General features: G+C 47.7%; 1 protein-coding gene across 10 annotated transcripts in view; it reads right to left on the bottom strand.

Annotated features, from left to right (window-relative positions):
- LDLRAD4 (low density lipoprotein receptor class A domain containing 4) overlaps nt 1–18,907 on the bottom strand; it is a 414,853-nt gene that overhangs the window by 18,774 nt on the left and 377,172 nt on the right. For 9 of the 10 annotated variants that reach the window (XM_032309444.1, XM_032309443.1, XM_032309442.1 and 6 more), the window contains one exon: nt 8,762–8,916. In XM_032309444.1, the coding sequence (XP_032165335.1) occupies nt 8,762–8,866 (105 nt within the window). In that variant the 5' untranslated portion in view covers nt 8,867–8,916. Of the gene's footprint in view, nt 1–8,761; nt 8,917–18,517; nt 18,524–18,907 lie in introns of all 10 variants that reach the window. The other variant, XM_032309441.1, reaches the window with a different exon arrangement.

Here is an 18,907-nt window from a genome sequence, read left to right as displayed (position 1 = left end):
GAAGAAAAGGGAACCTCTGTATTTCCAGAACAGTACAATAGATCATAGGCTCTGAGGAGTAAGCAGGAAAGGAGCCTCAAATATGCCTCTTCTGAGCTTGGTGCTGCGGGAGAATGAGCAATTAGACCTGGAGACAAACCAGCCTGGGAATTAGAAAGCTCAGGGCAACAGAGAAATGTGGAACTACATGCTATCAGCCAAGGCGGGCACAATCACCTCCTCTCTTGTGAGATTAAGCCTAGGGACAGGGACAGTGCTTTTCCCAAGGTCATAGAGCTGGTAGGGGGATTAACACATGGAGCCAGAACCCAGCTACCTCCCTTGGCATCTTTTGATAGCCCCGGGGAGCCTCCTCAGCTAGTGCCACAGAATTAGAATAATCTAGAGAACTTTGATTTCCCCAGAAAAAATTTATACCAATTTCTAAGGGCTAATTAAAAAGAAACAAGACAGGCTTTACCATTAAATTATTAAATGCTATCGGGCCTATCTAAAACATCACTAAAATCTACCTATTAAAATTTTCACCAATTTTACTTAAAGATCTGATTTTAGCATGCTTTTGTCATAATACACACCATACTCAAATGAGTTATCTTGGGAGTCTATAGATGTTCAGAACATTATTGGACTTGTCTTCGTCATCAGCTTATGTTAGCAGAGGATGTTTTTTAATTGCAAAAGTAGCACATGAACACATTCTTATCAAAAAAGTTCCAACACACAAACCAGCCTCTCTTTGTCCACCTCCTCCCATCCCAGCTCCTCCCCAGAAGAAGCCATCGGTTTGCTGTGGGACCCTTCTCTATGGCATTAATCTGTAACTCAGACAAAATCAGTCTTCCTAATTGAGCACCGAGCTTGTATAATTCAGCCCGATCAGTCACATCATTTGTAATATTTAACTCTAAATGGATTTTTTGGCTGGTACCAAAAAGCAAAGCATCTTCAGGGAACAAAGAAGAAAAAGGAAGATTTGCCATCACTGAGATACTCAAAAAAAGATTTTCTCCTTGAAAGATCTCCAAAACAGGACCTTACAAGCTCTGAAGGTAATTCAAGAACTGTTCTGAGCACCGGCAACATCACTGGAGGGGCAATTTGCACGACTCACAGAGCTCTAAAAACAAATCTTGGCTATTAAAAAGACCTTTCTACTTTTGTTCTGATGAGAATCTGCTGTGTAACAGCTGTGTCCCAGCAACCTTAGCCAGTTTCTGCTAGCAACTTCCCCTCCTGTTTCTCTCACTTGAATGGAGGCAGTCTCATTCGGAAGCTGTTACAATTACCTTCTGATGCTTCAATCAGACATACCAAAGTGTAAAACCATTTAAATGACCAGTCTGGCGGCTGGACTGCATCTTATTCAGGGAGAAACAGTTTGACTGACAATAGGAAACGTATGCTTGGAGTTTACAGTTCAGTGCTGACTGGCTTGCCCCTCGCAGTCCCTGTGACATTAGGAAATGCAGTTTCAGAGGCTCATGATATAATGAATTTTATGGGAACAAGTTGACAAGTACCCCTGGTCTTCCCAGGCAGCAAGAATCTGCCTCCCCCACAGAGAAACTGTCCCCTGCCGTCTTTCATCTCAGTCCACTGCTAAATAAAGCCAGTGGCTTTCTTCTCTTTAGTCTGGAGTGTCAGAGACATGCTTATTATAACTACAACATCAAGCCCTTTAGTTCATTTTTTTTTCCACCTTACTAAAATAGCTCATTTCTATTATTTTAGAAATGGTTTTCTAAATGCTTTTCTAAACCTAAGTAGAAATGAGAAAAGGCAGGTACAGAGCAGTGCACCTCTCTAGTCCCTGCAGGAATGAACTGTGTGTGTGGTTGACTTCCCCACTCCCTGCACCCTTCACTGGGCCCAGAACATAGCCTGTGGGCTTCTCAAGCACCAGGAGTTCTAAGCCCAGTGTGGTAGATTCCCGAGCTCTTCTAGAAGAGTCCAGAACTGCCTATCCTCAGGCCATCTTTGCTCCCAAGTCGATGGCCATCTCCTCTATTCTTTTGGCCACCAGGACCCAGCTGTGGAGGAGATGGCCCCCTCTGAGGATGGGACTGGATGGCAGGGGCCAGAATGAGCACATCCAGCTGGACGGAAGAGACACCAGACTGCTGGCCCAGACATAGTTGGTTGAACTCCTCTTCTTGCACGAATGATTTTTACTTCTACAAGGAAGTTCTCTCCCATTTCTTTGGAAACCAGTGGCTCTCTTGGTCTTTTGTTTTCCCCCTTGTGATAGAGGCATGAGCGCAGAACAGATTTTTCTCTAAACACAATCACCACTGTGTGAAGCAACAGATGGTAATGGCACCCTTCCCCACAGAAAGATGGGACCACAGTCAAAAGGTAAGCACTAGTCCATTCAGAGTGGCTCCATCATGGGGCTGCCAGGCACAAACAGAGGCCAGTGTGGCCTGATACGCCGACTTTTCAAGAGAAGTTGTAAATTTCAGTTTTTATTTGAAATCTCCCAATTTTTGCAGTTCGATCAAGTTTTGTCAAAACACCCTGTGGGGCAAACCATACACACTGGCCACACCTTAGGGCAAGTCCGCATGCAACATCTGTAGGGAGGGACTTTGGGTGTGGGCTTCCTGCACCCTGGGACCCTTTGGATCTCCAGAACACGCATTTCTGTACAGACACAGCTGGGCGTGGCAGGCATGTCCTCCTTCCCAACAGCTGGGACACAAAACAAATGGCATCCTTCCAGCATCCCACTGGCAATCTCCCCATGGAGCTGGGATAGTGCAGGCGGTGCTGAGTGCCGGCTTGGCACAGCTCCATCTCCATGGGGAGGCTGAGGCCCCCATATTTTCACAAGTGATTTAATCCCTGCAGCACTTAGTAATGGAGAAATGCTTGACGTGACTCCTGTTAATTTTTTAATTGAAATGGCTGTTTTTATAGGTCAAAATGGCTGAACACCCACAATTTCATATAGTTAACACGAAGCAAAATGTTTCTGCCCCTCTGCTGTTCCTCAGGAAGTGGCTGGCCACTCTGACCTCACCACTTTCCACTGCCCGCTGCAACCCAGGCTGACCAGGTGGGTTCACTGCAGGCTGGCAGAAAGGGCTGCTCCTGCCCCTATCACCCCCCTGCCCAGCTCCTGTGAGAGAGGCTCTGGCAACATGTGCAAATCTCTCTCAGGGCTGTGTCTGGAATATTTATGCCCCTTTATTGTTGTCCTATTACTTGGCAGTCTAAGGTAATGGAAAGAGATCTAGACAGTCTCAAAGTCCTGAAATCACATGAATCCAGGCTCAAAAAAAAAAAAAAAAAGCCAAGGCTACTTCAGGGAGAATACTTACAGGTTTGTGTCACAAAGCCACTCACTGCTCTTGGACATAAGCTAAGTATTAACTTTTCTTGTAATTTAAACCTAGGTTGCTATTTTTCATTTTCATCCAGACATAGCTGCTTCCACCAAATTGATGGCCAGTACTGCCCTGTCCCCAGGCTCCCACAGAACCGAGTCTCAGAGATACTGTGGTGATGAAGGCTGACTGGCCAGGGCCAATGCTGATTCCATCCATTCCTTTCATGGCGGGAGGGAGCTGGCACAGAGAAGGTATGCTTCCAAAAGACACTGTTAGCACTGGGCCTGGGAGCCCCTGGGAGGGGATGTCACGTGAGGAAGAAGGCGTGTGGAGGAGTCATGGAGGAAGGGACCTCTGACTTTACAAAGCAAACCTCCCAGAATCAGGGTGAGCCTGACACTTGGCCCAAAGGGGCAAGTGTCCAACCAACCATTTTCCAGAAGAAGACTCTCCCTGAGAACTAGGGATATTCATGGCTATTAAGAGTCCATCTTATTAACCTTAGTTCTGCTCTTCCCTTTGGTCGGAGTGGAAAGCCCATCGATGAGGAGAGGGGTGGCTCACGTCAGGGCTGTGAGGTTTCCTCAGGCGGAGCCCAACAGCTACATGTTCAACCTCTTCCTTGAAAGGAAAACCCAGCTAGTGTCTCACCTGCTGAGATCAGGGGTTCTCCACTTCGGTGCTACTGACATTTAGGGTCACGTCATTTTGTTGTTGTTGTTGTGGGGGCTGCCTTGTGCCTTGCACAGCCCTTTTCACACAAGTTTAAGATAAATACATCTTTTCTAACATGCTCAGGAGACTTCACAGGGTTCTAGAATAAATGGGCCAGGGTCTCAGCAATGCGCAGGCTCAGCAATGCACTCACCCAGGGGGAGGCTGACGGGGAGCATAGGGCACCCACAAGCTGCCAGCTAGTTGGGCACCTACGAGGCTCTCTGCGACAAGCCCTGTCCATGAGAATGGGGCCTTCCTCAATGCCAAGTTCCATCTGAGCCCCTCAGGGGAGGAGGCTGGCTGGCACAGGTGGTCACTTCGGGATGTTCAGGGAGGGCACCTGGATGGGCAGCTTGAAACTTTCACACTGAGCCCTTGTGCCCCAGGCCACACCCTTCCTACAGTTTACAGTCCCGTGATAGACACAAATGGCCACTGGAGACCCCTGGCCCGTCCCAGGAAGACTAATAAAATGCCAAACAGAATTAGCCAGCTGGACATTGCTGAGGGTCACAGGGAGGGTCAGGGACAAGGAAACATCAGACTGTTTCTTCATTATTTTGCTCACTGCCTGGTTCGTGTTCAGTGAATGACTAAATAAACAAAGGAGGGCAGGAATGGGTTGGGGAAATTATTCCGAGTCTCAGACCAGGACCCTCTGATCACGCAGGGGACCCCCAACACTTTCCACCATGCTGTGGGGCAATGTTCTCTTCACTCTATTGAAGCCTCAGAGCCAGCCCTGTGAGATCCATGTATAGTAACAGGCACCCTCTTTGAAGAGCGAAGTGCCTCTAGAAAAATGGCAGTCAACACCTGCTGGGACCAAGGGTTCTCCACTGTGGGACGACTGACATTTAGAGTCAGGTCGGTTTTGTTTGTTTGTTTTGTGGCGGGTGCTGCCCTGTGCACTGAAGGATGTTTAGAACATCCTTGTAGCACCCCCAAGTTTCGCCTGGGTGGCTCAATAGGTTAAAAGCCTCCGCCTTTGACTCAGGTCATGATCCCAGGGTCATGGGATAGAGCCCCGCATCGGGCTCTCTGCTCAGCAGGGAGCCTGCTTCCTCCTCTCTCTCTCTCTCTCTCTCTCTCTACCTGCCTCTCTGCTTGCTTGTGATCTCTGTGAAATAAATAAACAAAATCTTAAAAAAAAAAAAAAAGTCTCCCTACATTGTCAAATGTCCCCTAGGGGGCAAAAATCACCCCAGCTGGGAACCATGCACGTAAATTAATCAATTGCTCTCCTAGTGCTGTCCTAGGGGAAGCTGCATTTCTTTTTTTTCTTTTTTTTTATGTATATATTTAAATCATGTTTTATCTCTATTCATATGTAGTAGAAGTACAGATCACATTATTACATGAATTCCCATCTAACCTCATAGATTAATTTTCCTCCCTTCTGTATGTATAATTCCCCCTGCTGACAGTAAGACATCTGATGTCCACTATCCTTGATGTATTTATATATTTAATCATCCCCTCGTTTCATACTTTCTTGAGCCATTAGAATGAAATTTGATCATAATAAAAAAGCCATAATTTAAAAGGCTGTTGTTGTAAAGCAGCCATTATAGGGTATGAATGAACTCACTTCTTAAATGTTATCTTGTAATATTATTTTTTTTAAGATTTTATTCATTTATTTGAAAGGCATTAGGGAAGAGAGATAGACAAAAAGGAGGCAAGACGTCTGGTTGGGGCCCATTCCTGGGCAGCCAGAAACATGGTAAGCGGCGCACAGTGCTGGCTGTACTCGTCTCTGTGTCTAGAAGACAACCTTTCTCTTCCCTCTCTGCACTCTCCACAGGTCAGTAGTGCTAGTCAGGAGCTGGAGCTACAGTCTGAGCCTGAATAGTCTCTAGTCACTGCGTAAAAATACATCTTGAGTTTGTGAAACGCTGAACAGAGCCTACGGCTAAGCTGTGCAATACCCCCATTCCCATTTGATTAAGAGGAAAATTCAAGCTTTGAGAAGCAACAGCATTCAGTACCCCATCCCGCAAAGAAATCAAAAACCAGTAGAGTAGCAGCAAAGGAATTAAACCCTAAGTTGAGTGCAGCCTACGTCTCGGAACCAGGGTCCAGCTCTCAGGGTTAAAACTTACAGACATTTATTAACAAAATTAGGCATACAGTGTGAGAGAGACATCTAGAGACACAATCTCTAGATATTGATTATCTCTTCATTTGCTGTGCAGCCCTTAAGGGGCATCCAAAAAATTACCAATTACCTTCTCAGTTTCAAGAAACAGAGGCTCTGCTGCCCAGCAAACCCCAGAGCAGGGTAGACCGGGGTTGGGGGGGAAACCTTCTGCCCCCTGGAAGATGGCCCCACACAAACCCATTCCCAAATGAAACAGAAGACACATTCTAAGTAAGAACAAACTTAGGGGCTCCTGGGTGGCTCAGTCAGTTAAGCGGCTGCCTTTGGTTCATGATCGCTGGGTCCTGGGGTTGAGTCCTGCATCAGGCTCCCTGCTCCGGGGAAACCTGCTTCTCCCTCTCTCCCTCCTCACTGCTCATTCTCTTTTTCAAATAAATAAATAAACTCTTTAAAAAACTCCACCACCCTTAAATTTTCACTTTTCTGCCTTTGTGAAAGTATTATTCTGCTGGTAAGAGTGTGACTGTGTGTGCGTACATGTCCCATCACCTGACTGGGTCATGGAGCTCACCATCTGGGGAGCAGAGCCATGGGCTGGAGCTTAGCCACCGTGGACGGAGGTGGGGACAGCAGACGCAGCCAGGTCTACGCTGAGGAGTGGAGGCAGGAGCCACCTCATCGATGCGAGGTGAGTCACGTAGAAGAAAGGTGATCCCCAAATTAAATCTGAGGGGAACACAGAGGTCAGTGGGGACCCAGGCCAAACACAAGAAGGCAGTCTGAGTCCCTGTGTGCAGTGACTCCAGATCCCCTGGGAAGTGGAGCCCAGAGCCTAAGGCAGGGAACGTGGGTAAATTCCTGGCAGGTACTTCATGGAAACTTGAGGGCTGCTTATTGATGGCAAGGACTGAGGATGGTTTTGCCTCCTTCCCCCAAGGCTGGCGGTCAGCATTTGCATTAAGGCTGAGGCAAAGCAGTGACGGCTGATCCTTCTGCAGTTCTGAAAGTGTTGCCAAGAGTATGATCTTCTCTCTATCTTCTCTCTTTCACCTCTGGGGAATGAGGTGTACTGTGTTCCGAACTCTGGAAGAATTCATTCTCTCCTTCAGGAGACAGAACTTTAGGGGACAGAACTGCCCCCTATACCACAGTGGGGAATCTGGAGGCACCAGGACACCAGTGTTGGGTGAATCTGGACCCCTCGGGTACCAGACTGCTGGGATGACAGGGGGCCCGGGGCCCCCAGGGAAACTGTGGTGGTGTGATGAAAATCCTGTTAGTGGGACTGCGGAAGCTCAGGGGCCTAACCGGGGACCCAGAGAGATAAAGGCAGGGGACTGCAGCACACAAGGGAAAGCAAGAGGGAGAAGGGGGTTCTTTCTCAAGACTGCTTCCGGCAGCCCCATCCCTTCCCTCACCCTGCCCCCGCCTGCTGCAGACGCAGAACACCCAGCAAACCTTAGCTCCACCCATGCAGACAGCAGAATTAATGGGTCACTGAGCAATTCTGCAGCCCTGATGAAGTGTGACCCAGCCCTCCCCTAAGGGTCCAAGGGCCCTGGGCCCAGCAGCCACGCCACCACACCTGCCAGGACAGCTGTACCCCCACACCTATGATGGCCAGTTATCAGACCCCCGTGTCCTGACACAGGGACTAAGTATCACGAGGGGCTGAATAGCATGAGGGGATCCGGCCTCTTGCCCACCACCACAACCAAGAGTTTGTAATTGCCTAAACTCACATTCCCAAGCCTCCTACTGAAGGCTTCCAGAATCACGGATTGTCCTAGCAGCTCAGAACAGAAAGTGCCAGTGGCCTTCAGTCTCCTGGGTACAGATCATAGAGCAGTTCCACTGAAAACATGTTTTATTTTCCAGAGGAGGGTGATTAAGGGCAAGAAGTAGCCAGAAACCCTAAAAATGACAACCCAACGAGCCTTACCATGGGCTGTTTTGGGAGTCCTCTGCACAATCCAACCCACCTTGATCTCCCTGAGGCGGCCCTGAGCTCCTGCTATCCCCCCAATGCCCTTCTAGCTCACCCACACCCAGGGCGCTGCTGAAGCCCTGGGGCATCTTATGGATACAGGTGGTGCTGCACGGGTGCCCTCCTGATCCCTGGAACATCTCCAGGGCCGCTTTTAAAAAACAATCTCCATGTAACAGCATGGGCAATTTAGTGAAAGAAGCCAGACACAAAGAAGCACCTCCTGTCGGATTCTTTTGTAAAAATATTGTTCAAAAGCAAGCGAAAGTGATCTGTGCTGACAGCAGTGAAGGCAGCAGTGACCTTGTAGGGGGGGCATAACTAGAAGCAGGACCCGAGGGGGCTTCTGGGGGCTGTCATGTCACTCTTCTGATTGGGGAGTGGTTACATTCAGGGTCTTCGGGTGGTGAGAACTCACCGACCTGCAACACTCACAACGCCCGTGCTTTTCTTGAGTACAGGAAACTTCCATAGGGTGTTTGATACCTGGGGACCACCGTGGGCTAACTCAAGAGGGTAGCCTGCTTTGTGGCCCTTGCTGGTACCTAGCCTCATGTCTGGAGCCTGGGACAGAGGCCTGGGCGGCACGGAGAGGGAGAGGCTCAGGCCCACACTTACCGGCTGCAGCCCGTCCTCCTGCCTTCTGCTCTGACTCGGGCGGTTGATGAAGGACCGGGTGGAGACTTTGTAGTGATTCAGCAGGCAGACGATGACCACGACCATCACCGTGACCACCACGACAATGATGATGATCTGGGCAAACTCCAGCTCCGCTGTGAGGGAAGGGGAAAAAGCCCGTGAGCCACATGCCCCTTTGTGCCATCACCATTCTCTGAGCAACGCGACCACCAGGCCCCGGTCCTCTCGGAGACCTCAAGAAAGAACTCTTTTTCCCCAGGCCTGCTGCTGCCCGAGGCCATCGGCAGACCTTGACAGCATAAAAACATCTGAAGAAAAAGAGACCTGGGCATGGGGCTCTTGCCAATGGACCTCTGGTGGTCAGGCAAATGTGGTGCTCAAACCCTGTCTTTGCAAATTGTGTCATTAAGCAGGGCCTTAGGAAAACGTATTCTTGACTCTACAAGACTTCTAGAGGTGCTTGACCCCATCCACACAGGGATCCCGAAGTTCTAGCCCAGTGTGCATGCTAGCAAGCATGTGTGCAGCTGCCCAGGCTGCCCCTTCCCATGGGCAGGCAGGCCCTGGAGGGCTGCTGCCTCTTGGGGTATGAAAAGCTCCAATATCTGAACTCTGTTCCTGCTGGATGGCCCTGCCCCCAGGGGAGGTAAGAAAGTCTGCCAAAACTGAAGCTGCTACTTCCAGGGTAATCTCTCCCGGAATGTTAAACCCATCTTTATGGTTGAGTCACGTTTTCCAAAGCACGCCCACGCAGGACCCCCACAATACACCGAAGGGAGAATATGTTGATAAAAAGCTCTAATTTCCTCTGCTCAGGGCCTTGCCTTTGGAAGTGATTTAGAAAACAAATCGCCCCTGTCCCCAACCCTGCAGGCACCATATTTTATGAGCGGTCAGAAGCTGCATTCCTGAGACGGCCGTTACAGAGGATTTCCTGGCTGCCACCGACACACGAGTCAAACTCCAGGACAGGGCCGGGGAGCGACCTCTAGAACCACAGCACCCTGAGTCGGCAATTAGAGCTGGGTGATTCAAGCTCTTCGGTTTTGCAGAGAGGAAGCAGAGGCTCATTGCTCAAGGTCAAGCCTAGAACCCACGTTTCCTGCTTTCTGACTTACAGCTCATGGCTCTGCGGAATGTGGCCCACTGGTTCCTGGGAGTTTCCCCGCACGGTGAAAGGAAGTGATTGTGCAGGGGGGTCAACTTAAATGGGGAGAGTCTCTGTGAGACAGTGGAAGAGCGCACACAACTTTGTTGTGAGGTAGGGAGGTATGGGGTGACTCTTGTAGAGTCATTAAATTCCCCTTTAATGAAGGGGAAGAGAGAAGGGAGAGCTCTGTCAATTGTGTCCCTGCCTGGAGCCTACAACACACACCCATGCATACACCCACACATACACACCTGCACCCCCACATGGGCTTACAGCAACACACATGTACGTGCATGGGCGTAGTGCATTCGTGCACATCACACATGTATGTGGATATACATACGCACACACACACGCCCTCTTGCTGTAGACCCCAGGCCAGTGGAGAGGTGTTCTCTCTCTGTGCACGGGCCCACACCCAGGATAATGCAGGAAGGGTCTCAGTAGCACCCTCCCCCAGGGTCTGCACCTATGAGCCCCCACCGTTCATACGCTGGAAACAGAGGGGCTAGAGTTGGCATGGAGGTAAACCAGAGGGTGTTCCTGGACTTCCCCGTGTCCAGTCCTGGGACACTGCCCTCCACGCTTGCCCATACGTACCCAAGGGACAAAGATGTACAAATGTGCTTGCTGGAGTGGGCTGGACGGTACTTGGCGTGGGGCCTATAGTGGGAGTGGCCTGGATGTGCACCCTGGAGCACGGAGAGCTGAGTGTGAGGGAGCTGAGCTGCTGGGCCGATGTGGTGAGTGGTTGAGGCCAGGCAGTTTTGCCGGGCACAGTCCTAGTGGGCAGTAAAAGGGTAGATCCCATGGGCATGGCTGACTCAGAAGGCTCAGGAGGCAAAGAAGCCCTGAGCAGCTCTAGAAGCCGGTAGTCAGCAAAGCCCTGGTGCTGTGCTTCCCACCTCACCCCCTCCACTGGCATGGCTGTCATTGTTCTGGACACCCCCTGAAGCTGTGTGGCTGATCATCAGGTTAAATCATGCCCTGGACTTGACAAATGTTATCTTTTCTCAAAAAAGCTTCATTGAAGGGCGTCTGGGTGGCTCAGTTGGTTAAGCGTCTGCCTTTAGCTCAGGTCAGGATCCCAGCATCCTAGGATCCAGCCCCATTATCAGACTTCTTGCTCAGCAGGGAGCCTGCTTCTCCCTCTGCCTCTGCCTGCCACCCGCCCTGCTTGTGCACTGTCTCTCTCTCAAATAAATAAATAAATAAATAAAATCTTAAAAAAACCCAACAAAACATAATTGCTCTATAAACATGGAAAGAGAGGAAAATGATAATTACAGTGGGGGCACTGCACAAAGTCTTCAGGGGTTAATTCTTCACTGGGAGGATGTCTTTCTAGGTTATCTTTTCCTGTATACAGAAAGCTATGCAGATAACCATTTGTGGCAACACAGTCAAATTGTATTTTCCATGATTCTATGGGCATTTGGGGTATATTTTTGTTTCGTTTGAAAAGGATTTTATTATAAAAATAATGAAGACTTCCTTAAAATGTAAACAATACAGAAGGAAATAGTGTACGATGTAAAAGTCTCCTTTGTAGACCTGTAGCCCTCCCTGACCCCACCCAGCCCCACAGTGTCCTGGGGGACAGCACAGTTCACCTGTTGTGTATATCTGTGCATTTGCTTATTGAATAAAGGTTTTCTTCTTTTAATGAGTGGAATCATTGTACAAATACATTGCTTTTTTTTTTTCACTTAACAGATTACAGACATTTTCAAACAAGAATATATAAAAACCAACCTCATTCTTTATGGTGGATGTCTAGTCCAGAATACTGATGTACTGGAATTTATACTCTCCAAGTGATAGACATTTAGGTATCTTTTTCCCATTAAGATCAAAAGATTGTGTGTGCATGTGTACGTATGTGTGAATTTGAGTGTTGACCCACATTTTGAGTATCCCTACAGGAAAGATTCCTAAAATTGAAATTTCTGGGTCAAGGACATATTCTTTTAAATACTGATGGCTACCGAGACTCGGCCTTCGGAAAGGTCTCTTGCCCCCCACACTACTCAAACACTGAATACTCACCCTTTTCATTTGCACTAATCTGATGGGCAAAATATATATCTTGCTTTAAATTGTATTTCACCAATTACTAGTAATTTTAGATCTTCCCTTGTGAATATTGGCAATCTGTATTTTTTTTTCATAATCACAGTCGTTCATACTAGCTTATTTGTCATTTTCTCATTTATTGGTAAGCAGCCTTGATGCATTAAGACCACAAAGCTTTGTCTGTTACATATGTTGCAACTATTTTCTCCTCATCTGTCACTCACTAACTTTGCTGTGAGTTTATGGAAGATATAAATAATTTTTATGTCATAGAAATACTACTTTTTTTCTTTTATGGCTTCTAAGCTTCCTATTTGATTAGGAAGGTCTGTTCTTTTTTTTTTTTTTTTTTAAAGATTTTATTTATTTATTTGACAGAGAGAAATCACAAGCAGGCAGAGAGGCAGGCAGAGAGAGAGAAAGGGAAGCAGGCCCCCTGCTGAGCAGAGAGCCCGATGCGGGACTCCATCCCAGGACTCTGAGATCATGACCTGAGCCGAAGGCAGCGGCTTAACCCACTGAGCCACCCAGGCGTCCCAGGAAGGTCTGTTCTAATAGTCTAAAAATATTTTCCCTAAGATTTTTACACATTGCATTTTTACATTTAGATCTTCGTTCACTCTGGATTTGATTTCTTTTGGTCTGAGACAGCACAAAGAACATTTTATATCATCTGAAAGGCATGAATCTTCTGATCTAACATTACATTAGAAAGTTTATCACCAGCAAGAGTACGAAAGATCTCGGTTGTGGGAAACAGTGTATGGAATCTTTTTTTTAAAGGGGACTAGCAGCTCTGAGGTTGCATTTCACCAGCTTTCATATCAACATGCTATGTGCCGTGGGCCCCATGCTGGCCCTACTGAGGAGCCAAGGCCAGGCAAGCCCACCCCACCCCCACTACACACCCAAACTTGCCACACTTCCTCCCGGGGCTCTGTGCTCCTGCTCCGCTTACACTCACAGCTCTCCAGTGCTTTGCTCTCAGGAACCCTCTATCCTCTTAAAAGCTACTGGTAACTCCCAAAGAGCTTAATTTGTACGGGTGACATCTACTGATATTTGCCATATTTGCAATTAACACTGAAAAGTTTAAGAATTTATTCATTAAAAAAATAAACTCATGTTTAATGTATATAACAATTATATACACTATTTCTCAAAACAAAAACTTAGTGATAGGAGCAGCATGGCTTTACCCCTCTGCGCACGTCTTCACGATATATGCCTTAATAAGAGACAGCGGGATTCTCTCCTCTGCTTCACCTTCAATCTGCTGTGACATGTTTGTTCGGTTAAGATATATGAAGGAGATCTGGTCTTACCGACCACTGGAGACTGGGGTCTTAGAGACACCCCAGAGATCCCTGAGCCCCAGCTGGACAAATGGTTTAGACTGATGGACAGCAGGCACTCTAGTACAAACACTAATGGCCTGGACTTCTTGGGGATACTCCCGTCTCCAGGATTTGAGATGTGGTCAGAACAGCTGTTGGGCCACTGTCCTGAGCTTTCATGCCCAAGGACAGCTACAACAGGTGCACCTACGCAACACAGGACACAGAGACCGCAGCGGGGTTCCTAGGCTTCGAAACAGTGTGGAACTTGCCTGGGGCAGGGCAAGGGCACAGGCTGGCAGGAGCTGGGTTCCCAGGGTGCCACTCACTAAGGCAAAAAGCCTGGTGGTATAGCTCAGCTGGCCAATCTGGGTGACAGAAGTCCAATCAGAGCCTCGGCTACTACATCCCGTGGGCCAGCGTGAGAGGCAGCCCTTCCTGCAGGGACTGGCCTCGGTCCCAAAGGCCACTGTCCTAACAACCAAGTCCTAATCAGACACAGGAACAACGACAAGCACGGCAGCAGCCAGGCAGCCCCTGCTGCAGTCTGGAGTCACCTGCGGTGCTCCTTGGAGCCTGAAGCGGAGCCCCTGGGGACGGAGCCTCAGCAGAGCGGCACAGCCCTAGTCAAATGAGCAGCTAACCTTCACTTTGGCTCTGGGCAAATACATAGTCAATAAAAACAGACTGCTTTTTCAAACGTCAACAACAGGGAAGTAGGAAGGTTCTACTCTCTTGGGGGTTATAAGTACTCCTCCAAGAGGGGTTCAGAGAATTCTCAGAGTCAAAATTGGAACAAACAGAGTGAGTGAGTTGTCTTGGGGACAAGCACGATGACGTCCAGACTCCAGAGACTTCTGCTACTGATAACCTCTCCCATCAAGACAAGGGTATGTGAGCAGGCCCTCTTCATATTTGCCCTCCCACATCCTCTCGTCCTTTAAACAGGAAAATTCTACTAAAACATGCATCATAAAAGGCAAATTAAGGAAAGACCCTACCACTCTAGGATAGCAAGAGCCTGGACACAGTAGATGGGAAACCCAGTCCCCCTTCTCTCACTCCATACATCGTGCAATAATGGTGATAGTGAATCCTGTCTTTTCCTTTGGCATCCTAAACCCTTCACTCCTGCATGAATACTGCTCAGAGGCAGCTGGGCAGTGTTTTGCAGTCCCCGGATGTGGCTCTGTTGCCAATGGCCTGATTTTATGCCTCAAGAAAATAACTCACAGGACAAGTAAAAGAAGCTTTCCAGGGGTGCCTGCGTGGCTCAGTGGGTTAAGCCTCTGCCTTTGGCTCAGGTCAAGATCCCAGGGTCCTGGGATTGAGCCCTGCATCAGGCTCTCTGCTCAGCAGGGAGCCTGCTTCCTCCTCTCTCTCTGTCTGCCTCTCTGCCTGCTTGTGTTCTCTCTATCAGATAAATAAATAAACGCGTCTTAAAAAAGAAAAGAAGCTCTCCATTAAGAAAAACAAAACAAACCTTGCTTTCTCACTTCCGAATGTGAATACCAGATGAAAATCAGCACACCTGTTCTTCAAGGTGTCCAGTTTCAAGATTGCTCTACTCCTGATCTCAACCACAGACCTTCTAGGGGCTTCTGGGGACCTTAGGTAGCAATTTCCTGTACTGAACAGTTAGGGCTCAGGCAGGCTGAACACTCTTTGCTTCTCACTGAAACCACCATCTCTTCAAGGGAGCGGTCCCTGGCCACCTGTTTTCCCACACGTGTGTGCGTGTGTATGTGTGTGTGTGTACCAATTGCTTTGCACGTCACTGATTCCTCTCCACGGTGCCTGAAGCTTGGGAGACCCAGGGTGCCAAGGGTGTATATACAGAAGTACGGTGTGACCTGTTACCCACCCTGTAGGAGACTCCTTCGACGGGCCTTGAAGAGGCATATTCTTCAGACAGGTGCATGCATGCTTCCTAAATCAAGAGGGCACCCAACTCTGTGCCTAGGAGCAATAATCTATGCACAGAAGCGAGCCAGATAACAGCTGAGACCTGGCACTGCCCTGGGACCTTGCTGCCTCTCCCCCTCTCCCCCTGGTCTGCCCACACCTGGCCTTACAAGATGCTGTCTGTTTTCTTACGGTCGAGGAGAGGCAATGTGCGATGGTGCTCGGAAAGGAAAAATGCCAGGGATTCTGGTGGGAATGGGGTAGAAAGAGGAGGCTAAGGAGAGAATGAATTCTGGAAGAACAATTAAAAACAAAGATTAAAAAAAAAATCTACAGTAATAGTAGAGTTCTGAGAAAATAATGGTATATTTTAGGGCTTCCAAAATTTCATGTGCCCAGTTTGGACTCTGAACGCAGCCCACGGGTCAGTTTTCCTTGATTCCGGTAGAGACTGACATCCACAGAGGGACGCCAAAAAGCAATCCATGTGAGAAGATAATTTTAGGCCACAGTCAAATTTTCACACTCCCCCTCCTTTCATGGGGCTGTAGTTCACGATGTTATAATGGATGAGTCATCGCAATCCAAACACCAGAAATTTTATAATAAATTTAGCCTAAAACTTACAGGAAGGCATCACAGCACCTTATTTTATTACTATGAAACAGTGACAGCGATGATGGTGATGATGGCATCCTTCTATTTTTATAGAAACATCCCCAAGAAATGCCAGGCCGTGCAGTAGAGAATTACAAGAAAGGAGGAAACTGTGTGAGGCCTGTTGGTCTATTCTCTGGTTCAATGGAGAACTAAACTGACTCATACTAGAGGCATGAATGTCTGTACTATTTTTAAAGAACTCTGGGGAAGCGTGGTTCTACCACCTTGGGTTCCTAATATAACACTCATTTCTATTTGTGGGAAGGTTAACACCATCTTCCACTTGGTCTTTCCTCCATTAATATATCATCCTTCCCAGGAGCCCTGTTTTCTAGATGTTTCATTATAAAGCTCCAGATGTGTAATTTATGCCCTTACGGACCCTAAAAATGGGGTGGGGGGGGGCAAAGTCTGAGCCTCCCATCAGCCCCCTCCTTTCACCCAGCCAAGGAAATATCTTGGCAGCCAGCATTCAGGAAAGTTGCCATGTAGAATACTGGAACGCCGCTTAAAAGGCTGAATGCTTGCCACAGATCCCTACACATCACGGCAAAGGGCCTCTCGCAGTCTAACAAATGACAGCACTCCACTTTTCTCCCCAAGTGCTACAGTCCCTTGGGAATACAGAGACTGTGGCTAGCTGCCACCCAGGCTTATTCTGGGCAGCCCCTCTTTCCCAGGAGCTTTCCTAGGTCTCTACCTGGATTGGGCACAGCAACTGAGTATCTGCCTCTCCTTCCTCTTTGTTCTCCTGGGCACAGTGGGTGTGGTGAGAAGATGGCAGCCTTGGAGGGTGTCTTACTATGGCTCTGTGACACTTTTAAAGCGCTGAGTGTTCCTAAAGGCTGGTCAATCCTTTCCCTGGTCCTACAGAGACTGGGCAGAGGGGGCAGGAAGATGGGTGGGGGCAGGAGTTGGAATCTACATGGACCATGATTGCCTCAAGGTTGTGAACTGCTTGTTTAAAAATACTCTTGGAGACTTTAATGGCTGAACGAAAATTCACACTCATTAAACACCATGATTGAGGGGGGAAAATTGAGCCTGTTAGATGAATAACTTCACAGCTTGAAGCTCAGAAGGCAAAACAGTAAAAGCTATAATCATAATGATTAGATTATATATTTTGAATGTTCTTTTTTGGGTGGGTTGACTCTTCCAATCCAACCTATAACAAGTAGAACGAAGGACAGGGAAAAGAACCACCCCCCAGAGACAGGCTAATGTGGCTTCTCCTCCTAGGCTTTATCTTCCTTAGGAAGCTCTTTCCTAACTACTTGATGATGGCTCCCTTTGGAGGCTCCCGGAACCCTGTCATAGGACTTATCACTCATAGCGCCCATTTTCTGGTCTTCTTCATCATGGACTCATCTCTGGGATAGTACCTTGATCTTCTTGAGAATCCTCAGGAGGCAGCACACAACTCACACAAGGTTTGTGTTCATTTTAGACAAACTGCTAAAGAAATCCGTAGAAGGAAGGGTCTTAGTTGCCTAATCTGCTTTTAACAATGTCTAGCACAGAACCATAGTCCACCAGACATTTCCTAGTGACTTCAGTGATGAAGTTTTCCCAAAGATTTTCATAGTTCCTAAAAATTGTTTGACTATTACTATTCTAGGCAGTGTGGACTGTCACTGGAAAAAGAACCTTTTGGTTGCTATACGTTACCTGTTTACAGAATCCCATTTCTGTTAATATATGTATATAAAATGTTTTACATGATAATAAATGTGGGAAATGATACCTGCGATCTCTACGAGGAGAGATGAAAGCAAAGTGCAGTCAAATGGCGTGGGGCTCTGGGGCGCCTGGGTGGCTCAGTGGTTTAAGCCTCTCCCTTCAGCTTAGGTCATGATCTCAGGGTTCTGGGATTGAGCCCCACATCGGGCTCTCTGCTCAGCGGGGAGCCTGCTTCCCCCTCTCTCTCTGCCTGCTTTCTGCCTACGTGTGATCTCTCTCTGTCTATCAAATAAATAAATAAAAATCTTTAAAAAAAAAATGGCATGGGGCTCTCTGAGCGGAAGGTGTGGCCCACACCTGCCTGACCCGGGCCCAAAGCCAGGTGCCTTTAATGACACTGGTAGGCAAGGAGCAGTGAGCAAATGAGCTGACTGACTACTGAATCCCTAGAATGTGGACACTGCGGGTCCATCCAGCTAGAATCACATCTTTTTAAATGACTACGGTCCAAGCATTCATTCCATACAACTTTCCCTCATGTATTTTAGAATCTAGAGTCTCATGATCTCTTCAGAAAGAAATCTAGCTAAATATGTTCCAATCAAAGATGATTGACAGGATTTTCTGAAAACACAGCCGAGGAGTAAGTGTAATTACAAACCTTTTCAAAGTCTATCCCTCCACTGCGTTATAAATGGAAAAAAAAAAAAACCCACATACATAAACCCACAATTCCCTCTATAGGATTCATTTAAAATCTTCCCCCACGCCACCCCCACATTATTAATTTAGGTAAACGTATCAGAAACATATACAGATGCACAAGTCACCGTCTTCTTCACATTTAAGAGCAGTTTCTGGTTTCTGAAAGCTCCCTAGCTAGCCGCCTCTGCCTGTCTCTCACAGTCTCTCTCTCAGAGTCACAGTTGGCTTTTCTAAGGTCTACTGTTACTAGACGGGTGACCTGAGAAACAACCCAGTAAACCACCCACATCCTGAGAAACACATCTTTTCTTTCAAATGCTGTTTGCAACGACTCAGGGTGGGGAAAAAAAACAACCAAAACACCCATGAGTCTAGCAGTGAGTAATAGACCTTCCGGGGGTTGGGGGAGAGTTAGTCTCCCGTATAGAACGTTTTTGAAAAAACAAAACTCCAAAGCAGCAAACCTGTGTATTTATGTATAGCATCTCCAGCAGGAACAAACTGATTGCAGATGAGAAAGAAGACGAAAAAGCCTAAAGTACATCTTCCTCCAAAGAGTCGAGCCCTGAAGAGTTCTCAGAGCGGACAGACCCTTCTTGGGTAGATACA

Source organism: Mustela erminea, chromosome 13 (genome assembly GCF_009829155.1).
Source record: "Mustela erminea isolate mMusErm1 chromosome 13, mMusErm1.Pri, whole genome shotgun sequence".
NCBI classification, from domain to species: Eukaryota; Metazoa; Chordata; class Mammalia; order Carnivora; family Mustelidae; genus Mustela; species Mustela erminea.
This window is presented reverse-complemented; position numbering and strand designations above follow the sequence as displayed.